Source organism: Simochromis diagramma, unplaced genomic scaffold (assembly GCF_900408965.1).
Source record: "Simochromis diagramma unplaced genomic scaffold, fSimDia1.1 OVJJ01000501.1, whole genome shotgun sequence".
Classification (NCBI taxonomy): domain Eukaryota; kingdom Metazoa; phylum Chordata; class Actinopteri; order Cichliformes; family Cichlidae; genus Simochromis; species Simochromis diagramma.
Window position 1 is genome coordinate 2,817,028 of NW_024387320.1, and position 9,879 is coordinate 2,826,906.

At 38.5% G+C, this 9,879-nt stretch overlaps 2 protein-coding genes across 3 annotated transcripts; one reads left to right on the forward strand and one right to left on the reverse strand.

Annotated features, from left to right (window-relative positions):
• The first annotated feature begins 588 nt into the window (after positions 1-588).
• ing1 (inhibitor of growth family, member 1) lies at positions 589-5,394 on the forward strand. 2 transcript variants are annotated; one of them, XM_040005282.1, is made up of 4 exons: positions 589-721; positions 1,792-1,971; positions 3,172-3,320; positions 4,432-5,394. In XM_040005282.1, exons 2-4 carry the CDS (start codon positions 1,833-1,835, stop codon positions 5,062-5,064), a joined length of 921 nt encoding a protein of 306 aa, XP_039861216.1. In that variant the 5' UTR covers positions 589-721; positions 1,792-1,832; the 3' UTR covers positions 5,065-5,394. The 2 variants fall into 2 exon arrangements, with proteins under 2 accessions (XP_039861216.1, XP_039861217.1); XM_040005283.1 differs by lacking the exon at positions 589-721 and adding an exon at positions 1,552-1,653.
• A 562-nt stretch (positions 5,395-5,956) lies between these two features.
• ube2al (ubiquitin conjugating enzyme E2 A, like) lies at positions 5,957-9,626 on the reverse strand. Its single transcript, XM_040005285.1, has 6 exons — positions 9,448-9,626; positions 7,840-7,920; positions 7,728-7,753; positions 7,485-7,574; positions 7,323-7,411; positions 5,957-6,717 (listed from the first exon to the last, which is right to left on the reverse strand). Exons 1-6 carry the CDS (start codon positions 9,489-9,491, stop codon positions 6,589-6,591), a joined length of 459 nt encoding a protein of 152 aa, XP_039861219.1. The 5' UTR covers positions 9,492-9,626; the 3' UTR covers positions 5,957-6,588.
• Between the last annotated feature and the right edge of the window lie 253 nt (positions 9,627-9,879).

Here is a 9,879-nt window from a genome sequence, read left to right on the forward strand (position 1 = left end):
ACATAGTTCAGAATAGCTATAATTGTACCAGATGGTTGCATTCAGTTAAGTTGGACTAGACTGTAATACAAACTGTTCAAGTTTGTCAACAATAAAACTGACTGAAATGAGAGAAAGACTGAGTGTGAGACTTTGATATTAGATAAAATGAATATTGATAAAGTTTACCTTTATGTACAGAATCTGAATATCGCAAAATATTTTTAAAAATTGCAATAATATCATATCGTGCGTTAAGTATTGTGATAATATCGTATCGTGGGATGTATGGTGATTCCCACCTCTACTAAACCAGAAACCTGTATACGTTTTGAAATAAATTATAAATGTGATTTTGTTTGTTTGTTTGTTTGTTTGTACAAAGTTCTTAAAAGCCATCATGGAAGTATTACTGGGTGAGTGACTGCAGAAAACGTGACTTTTATAGAGTCAGTGGGGAATATTAACTTGTAAAGTCCATGAAAACCGATACCTGCTGGACAACAAAGAGTGTTTTGGTTGGTTGCAGCATCGTAAACCTAAAAGCAGAAGAGTGAGGCGTGTGTGATTCGTGTAAAGTATGCGGCGCATGCGCATAGCTGAATTAGCCGACAGCTAGCACCGTTGTTGCGAGTCCACCGTAGTTACACACACACACACACACACACACACTACCTAGCGTTAGCAACAAGACCCACAGCAGCATCACAGAGTCTGTAAGGTTAACTCGGAGTATTCACAGGTAAGTTTACTTACCCTCCGCTTATATGGCAACTGAATGAGTGTGGCGAGGTATCGGCTCTGTATTTCCGTAAGGATTGGAGCTGAATTTCGTTTAGTATTGTTATAAGCTAGCCAGCTAATCCAGCTAACAGACACGCCGAAGCCAACGAGTAAAGACCACTTTAAAGTGCCAAAGCAGTAAAAGACCATTCTGTTTGTCCGCGTCGTGTTAGCTAGAATTGTCCGTAAATGTTCAGTGGGTGCTTAATGTGTTGAAGGTGAAACGTATTCACTTCGGTGACCGTTGTTCAAAGCGTTGTGTTTGTCACATTAAGATGTAACTTTCAAAAACATTTAGCAGCGACTTCCACAGTTAACGCCACATTTTGAAAATCCCATTTTCATAAGTGTGTGGTGCAGACTAAGAGATTCATAAACTTGCAAACTGGGAGAAGTTGGGTATCGTTACTTGTCGTTAAAATGGACTCAGCAGCAGCAGGGCAGGATAGCTGCTGTAGTTAGCTTTGGCAAGCATTAGACACGACAGGGCGGCTGCTGCTTTTGATGAAATATTCAAACACAGCAGCTCACTTGTGTCCTGTTGTTTGTGGCAGGCTTTGTGTTAGCATATCCATCTGTGATTCTTCCACATAGCCAGAATGATTACAGTTCCCCGGGAAACACTGCTAGCTAGCATTACAGTTGTCTGCTCCGTTGTAGTTGTGAAGACCTTGCAGTAAGGACACCCCATACAAGCAACTTCAAGTTATCAGCTATCCACCGGAAGTCACCGGGTCTTGTATTTCTTTGCAGATCCTGCATTGGTAGTTCGAGTTAGCTAACAGTTGGCACATTCGCAGTACACGTAGCAATTTCATCAGTATGGCTGACTGCAGATCAGTTGTCTTCTCTTCTGTATGTCTGCAGCCCAGAACTGATTCTTGATTACAGGTGTTAGTAAACACGACGAAAACGCTGTAAAACACACGTTATGATGCTTCAATCAAAAACGTTTGAGGCAGTGAAGTAATATTTACTTGCAAACTTGAGTATTAGATTCATCAATGAAAAAGCTAATGTTGTTAACAGGTGCTGGTGTAGGAGTGCGCCGGCGGGGAAACGGATCCGCAATGCTGAACCCGACCAATGGTGACCCAGGTCACGTTGTTGTGAACTATGTGGAGGAGTATTTGGACCTTGTGGAGTCCCTTCCTTTTGACTTGCAAAGGAGCGTGTCCCTCATGAAGGAAATTGATGCCAAGTATCAAGGTAAAGATTACTCTTTGATGTTTACATTTGTTTAGGTTTCATAGTGAAATAATTTATATATATATGTGTGTGTGTGTGTGTGTGTGTATGTATGTATGTATGTATATATATATATATATATATATATCACATTAAATTTAATAAAGTCTAGAAAGATTTGTGATTTAAAGTGTATTACATACCTTGCAACTGGCAATTAAATACTGTATGATAGATACTTGATTTATCCTACAAGGGAAATCACTGTTTACAACAGTTGCATAAGCAATACAAATAAAAATATCCTGTGGCACAGTGGGTTAACACTACTGCCTCACAAGAAGGTCCTTGGTTTGAATCCAGTCTGAGACCTTTCTGTGTGGAGTTGGCATGTTCTTCCCAATGGCCTCCCTCCAGTACTCTGGCTTCCTACCTCGGTGGTAAAACATACACGGGGTTAGGTGTACTGGTGATTGTAAATTCACAGTATGTGAGCTTGATGTGTTGTGAGCTCCTTGTGTTAGCCCTGGTGACCTATCCGAGGTGTCCCTCACCTCTCAGCGTATGACAGCTAGTTCCAGCACCTCTGTGATTCTGAATTGGACAAGCAGAAGCGAATGGATGGATAAAAGTATTGTATTTACTACAGTCCCATACTCAAGGACTTATTATGTGAGGTGGTGCAAAGTTTTATTTATAACAGTGATGAAATAAAGTAATTTAAGAAATTACATTAAATAAAAAAATAAAACATGAGACTATAAGAGATTAAGCAAAAGAGAAATGGTGCCATATACACTACTAGTGCATATGACATTAATAAATAACATGTATTTGCTATGTATAATTACATTACTATAATATTTGCACCAGATGTTAATCAGCTTTTGGCAATCAGTTTAATCTCATTTTTAACCACATAATACATTATACAGTAAACGTTAGTGACACACTTCCAGAAGATTTTCATTAAAACTAATGTAGTAGTAATGCTCGAGTGTTAACTTTGCCTGACATATTGTCAACTGTCTGAAAGAAATCCAAAGTAATACAAAAGATTGCAATGATTTATTTTTCTTACTTTTCAACCTGTAGTCATGCTGCTGCTCCGTCTGTTTTAATGAGGGTTAAAAAAAAACCCCAACAACAAGTATACTATTGAACATGGGGTGTATTTCTGTTCTGTTCTTATCTTTTTTTTTTTCTTTTTTTTTTTGTCAGATGTTCTGAAGGAGCTTGATGATGCTTATGAGCGGTATCGCCGTGAATCTGACTCCCTTCAGAGGCGCAAGCTTCAGTTGTCTATTCAGAGGGCGCTGATTCGCAGTCAGGAGCTTGGAGATGAAAAGATCCAGATTGCTGGTCAAATGGTACGTGGAAGAAAAACTGGACAAAAAAGTAGCTTTCGGGTCTTAATGTGTGTATTGATGAAGCTACGTTACTCTTCTTCTGTGACATATGTGCAAGAACGCTACCCTGATTAATGGGTTTTATGGATCTTTTGTATCAGGACTGAATGAGCTTTATGTTTACATTTTTTGGAAATCTGTTGTAGAAAGAAAGAAAAAAATCTAAACATTTACAAGACTCCAGCAGTAAACATTAAATAACTCTATTGTAGATACAAGCTAGGCAGTTACCAGAAACACAACACTATGTTTGACCTTCCTGTTTGGCATGTTTGGTATGTCAAAGTTCAGTTGGGTTGTGTTCCTTTTGTGATACATAATTAAAGCGGATAGCTTTGATAATAATTTCTCTATGAACATTCACATTTATATATATATATATATATATATATATATATTTTTTTTTTTTTTTAAACTATTTTCAGGCTCTTGCCTTTATATGGATAGCACAGTAGTGATAAACAGGAAATGGGGTACAGAGGGAATGACATGCAGGGAAGGACTGGGCGACCAGGAGTGGAACCAGATACACAGCTGCTAAAATCCTTTTAGTCCATTTGGCACCCATCCCTCCCTCGACAAACACAGGTTTACCCTTTGTAAACCTGTTTATAGTAACATTTGTAAGCCCCTAGACGTCAGCTAAGCCTAAACTGCTGAAAGCATGAACTTCTTTCTAGTTAATTCAGCAAAGAAGGCAAAATTTATGTTCAACAAATCTTAATCAGAGTTGGCTTTTTAAAACGTACAGTGCATCCAAGGGAGCTACAGATTGTCTCTTCACAAAACATAAACCAAAAAGGATTTAGGCTTCACGATGATTAATGAGAGTCCTTTAAAAAGCTTTTATTCGTGCAAGTTCAAGCAACATGGCTCAGGTGTTTTCAGGTTCAGCTGTTGATTGGCTCTGTCGGGGCACAAACATGGCAGATACTGATGTAGTTTGGGGTTTCTCACATAGATTTGTATTCAGGATTATTTAAGTGTGATGGTTTAGTCTACATTGTCAAATAAATTAGGTGAACTTGGAAAAAATAAAAAACAAAACATGAATGTTCTTTCTTTTTTCCAGGTGGAGCTGGTTGAGAACCGAACGCGACAAATAGACTGGCATTCAGAACTACTCCTTTCCTCTCAAGAAATCCCAGAAAGTCACATTCCTCCGGCCACCGCCATGACAACCACTGCATCGTCTTTGATGTCCTCAACATCAGCTACAGTTACTGTGGGCAAACCCAGTCACCACGACAAGAAGCGTGATGAGGTCACATCATCTTCAGGCGGTGGAGAAAAGGCGGGAGGGAAACGCTCACGACGTCAGAAAAATGGAGAAAATCGGGAAAGCTACGGGGGTCTGGATCATGCTGAGGAAGTGGGAGTGGGGGTGTCTCGGGAAAAGAAGGCCAAAACATCTTCCAAGAAAAAGAAAAGGTCAAAAGGAAAATCAGAGAGAGAAGTGTCTCCTCCAGACCTGCCCATCGATCCGGATGAGCCAACATATTGCCTGTGCGAACAGGTGTCTTACGGCGAGATGATTGGCTGCGATAATGACGAATGTCCCATTGAGTGGTTTCATTTCTCCTGCGTCGGGCTCCATCATAAGCCTAAAGGCAAGTGGTACTGCCCGAAGTGTAGAGGCGAAAACGAGAAGACCATGGACAAGGCCTTAGAAAGGGCTAAGAAGGAGAGAGCCTACAACAGGTAGCTCACCTGGCCCCATGAACATTCCTGTGTGAAAAATTTAATTTTATCTATATTAGTCTTCATTTCCAGTTAACAGTGTTTGCTAAAAAAAAAAAAAAAATCCACGAAGAGAGGGGTGTTGTAAATAGTTATTTTTGTAACAGCTGTGTACCTGAGAAACGAGAATGCCATCTCCTGGTTGTTTACAAACAGTAGCTGTAGTACAGTACACAACCATGTGCATGTTTGTAACAAGCTGTCCTGCACATCATCCCTCTTTGTGTTCATCTTGCATGCAACATCACAAGCTTAACTATATAAACTCAAATAAAAAACAAAGTAGAAACATGAATTCTGTGTTCTTCAACACTACTTTATAGTCAACACTCAAAGTTCACTGTGTGGTGATTTCAGATGCATCGTTTTCTGTAATCATTGATCTGTAATTACAACTGAATTTCACTAGAACATTGTACAAGAGCAACATGGATGCTACTTTTATGATAAAATGAGATGTTTAAAATGATGTATTTAATGAGTTTTAGGTAAAAGCTAATGGTTCTCCAGTATTGCATAAAGAACTGTCAGTTGAGTGCATTTTAACTTATATTGAATATATAATTTTATTTTGCTGCTTTAACAAAGATCTCAAAATAAGACCATATATAGTGGATTTTCTGACATCACCATCTCTAGAAACAGATCTTATGAGAACTTTAGCTTTACTGTGATCCACTTTCCCAGACAAGGCCTGATTTAGACTGACTGACTAGCCTGACTACGAATCTCCGTAGAGCCTATGACGTACCCTACGCAAGTGGCCATTGTTGCTACGAGCATTTATGCTCAAACCTTGGAAAGTAAAATAACTTGTGCACTAACAACTTGAAAGAAAATGCATATCCATACAAGGATGACTTTGCCTTTTTTTATTTACAAGTACTGGAAAAGGTGACATGGGGGACAACCAGTGCAAAATCTGTACATAATTTCAGTTGCAGGTTTCTTATATACACAAGTGAACGGGAAAGTGAATACACTCCGTCATGCATGTAACAGTTCACAACACAGCAAAGGACATGGTGTAAAGGTGATTTAGTTGTAGTCTGTGATAATCAGGCTGCTCAGTATCCAACTGCCTTATGAAAATAAACTGACAACAAATCAGGCTCACAACAGAAAAGGACCCATGACTTAACGATGTACCCTCTTGAGACACAAAACAATTAATCATGGAGTTATTAGAGCAAGTTGGAACACACCAGGATTTTAAGTAATGGCCCTCAAGTCCATAATGATATTACATCAAGGCAAGATTCAGCACATTTCCCCTGATGAACTTAAAAAGGGGGTGAGAATAGGAAAAAAAAAAAGGCCCTCTTTGTTGGGCAGGAACAAGATGTTTTATGATGGAAAGTTGAGGGTAAAGTGCATAAAAGCTTAAAATTAAAAGAGGGGAGGGTCAAAAAATTAAGAGGTATTCCACTAAAACTTGCAGCACACACAGCTTAACAATGGAGGGAGAGAAGCAATCACAAGTATCAGGTCAACTGTCTCTCCAGCTTTGTTCTACGATGGCAGAGACGCGTTTCTCATATTCCCGTTTGTTCTCCTGGTACAGCTGAGCTGCCTGGCTGTTGGCCGGACTGTTGGGGTTTGGCTCATCAAGCAGGGACTGCAAGGGGAGAGAAGATTAATACAGAAGGCGAGAATATTTAAATGGAAAACAACAAACCTGAATCAACTTATTCATCTACTCAATGTTATTGCACAATACTGAGAATTTTCCAGTTTGCCACTGTACTTTTACAAACTAAAATCTCTAATCTTTTGAATTTAATCATAAATTTAAATCTTCTATCTTTTGTATATTGATTATTTTCATGTATTAACAGCACTTAATGAATCAACACTACATTATAAATGAGTTGCTATATAAGAAAATAATATTCAGAAATTCTCAGATGTTACCGATATGTTTAAGCTTACACTTTGGGACATTTGTTTAGTTCACATGATATCAGTGGAGATTATTCAATCAGTGGGTGGTCAGCTGCAGTCCTACACACTGACATTAAACTTAGTCTCAGTGGATGAGCCTGAATTTGCAGTAGCAACTTTTCGTTTCTCAGAGAAATATATACATATTATTTCTATTATATATTATAATATTGCCACAATGATTTGGAAATGCACTTAATGTTTCCATAATCAAATTAACAATAATATGCCATAATAATGAAATCTTTTCTTTTATTGTTAAATATTGACACTTCTTACCTGGATAGATGTTAGAATAGAAGACACATCATAAGTGGGGCTCCAACGATTCTGTAGGATGTCTAAACATATACTGCCATCCGCGTAGACTGTAGAGAAAAAACAATTATTAACAGGTCACAAATAACACTATAACGAGGCAGCAGGTGATCATGTTCTTACCATTTGGATGAAACATCTTTGACACAAATCGCACTGTAGGGGGTTTGTTGGGATATTCTTCTGTGAATTCTACGATGAGTTTAAATGTACCTGAAACAAAGGAACACATATGAGATTTTGGACCAACTGAGGACACTGTGGAGATGTGACTTGAGGAGTCTCTTTCAATTAATTCTATTCAGTGAGATTTTTGATTAAGTTACTACATTTAACTCTATCTCTATATACAGTGGGGTTACTTACCATCCTCAAATGGAGTTCCTTCAGGGCTGCGAATTTAGAGAAAAGCAATATTTTGTCATTTGTTCAGACACAAAAATAAGATCTACACTTCAGAACCAAATTAATTTCTTACCCAAAAATGACTGCATTCCACACCATGATGTTGTTTTCAGAAGGGGCACCACTGACACCAGCTGGAGGATCCTCTTGTAGACTGCATACCCAAAAGGTTAAGTAAATAAATACACTGAAGCAAAGTTTCAAGGCCTCAAAGGTCATGACCAGAGACTGTATTTCTCCACTGAGTCCACAGAAAGGTGTATTTCACAATCAAATGTCTCCTTTCATTGTCTAACCACACCCACATTTATAAGGTCAAACAAACATACCATACTTGGAAACACAGCTGTTGCCATGGTTTCCTTTTCCTAACACAATGTGTCAGTGCCATTAATGATAAACGGTAGGAACTATTATTTACTAAATACAGAATTAGTTACATCATGAGCGACAAAGATGCTTATATTGTGGCTGCTCAAAGTTAGCTGTTAAAATTTAAAATTACTATAACTACCTAACTTGCAATGAAGCTTCAGAAACATTATATAATTGTTCTACTGTGAGATGCTCAATCACTACCCATTTATTGGCACTTATCTCCACATAACTGAGTCACCTGCCTTCACAAAGTGTTGTGTTTATTCGGAACTTAAATCTTGGCCCCTCCACATAAAGATAAAAATACAAAACACAATACAAATATAAAATACCCAGAAAACCGCAAAATTCACTGAAGATGAAACTAAACATGAATAAAATAAAAAATAAAAAGCCATATCAGTAATAGGTTTGGGCTACACCAAACTATATTCCTCCCAAACACCTGGAAATACCTGCTCACATTCCTGAATCCTGATACTTCAAATATGACATAATCAAAAGACCAGAGACTCGATTTACAGTGAGATCAAAACACGTTTAAGGACCCCGAAGAGGTCCAGTAACTCACTACGATAAACAGTTAGGATCGCTTACAAAGAAAAAAAAACAACCCCAAAACATTTTCCGTGGGCAGTGTTACATTACGGTTATAAACGGACCTGAAGGCCAATACACGGCCTGGCATTCGCTTTGTTTTACTGTTGTTTCTCACCTTTGACATATTGATTTCTACTCGGAAATTTACATAACAATCTAACTTTATTCTGTTTCGCTTCTTGGCGTCATTATTTGCCCCATTAACTCAAACTTTTGTTGTAAGTTTGCGACCGTGGGGATGTCGAACCGTTTGTGCTGGTCAACACCGCAACTATGAAGCGGAAATATAAGATAAACGGAAGGAATACATTCGTGGAGTACTGGGGTTGAATGGGTTGAAAAAAATGTTTAAACCATGAAAAATGTCCGTCCGGCCACTCCTCACGCATATTCAAAGCTAAAAGGTTTAAAGAGTCAGCTAGGAGCTGTACGTTGACAGAAGCCTTAGTCAACCAACCTGCTAGCATTAGCTAGCTCCGTTAGCGTCACGGAAAGACGAAGCGCTTTGAAAAAAAAATTTCACATAAATGATTCACATTCGCAGAAGCATACGATAATCTATAGCGGTTGCCTTGTGGTTGTTTTTACACAGGAAACTCCTAAATTGACTATATCCTAAAAAAACAGTCATTAGCTATGTCGGGCTAGCGCAAACTGACAAAACGGCTAACGATGTCGGCATAATTCCTGTACACCAACTCACCGTTTAAAATCTCTCATAAGTCTTCTTCTGGCCGGGGTTGACATAGCTTAACTTGAAGAATACGTACAAACAAGGCAAAATAGTTGACAGGAGCTTATTTGCCTGTATTATAGTTAATGTAACGTTACAGAAACCTTACAGATGGAAGCCCGACTCTTCCGTCGTCCTATAAAGCTAATATGACGCTCTGGTTTGCATACATAGATTTACACAGGACGATACCACATCAAGAAGGAAGGGGGGGGGGGGGGTCATCTGCGATTGATTACTAAGCAAACCTGAAATTTCTAGCATGAAAATGTCAGTAGACATTTTGTGTTGTTAGCATAAGTAGTTTCTATAAAAACGCGGTACTTTCTTTCAACACGATAGATTTATCTAATACAATACTTTATTTGATTGGAATCAACTCCCCACCCCATTCGAGTTAAG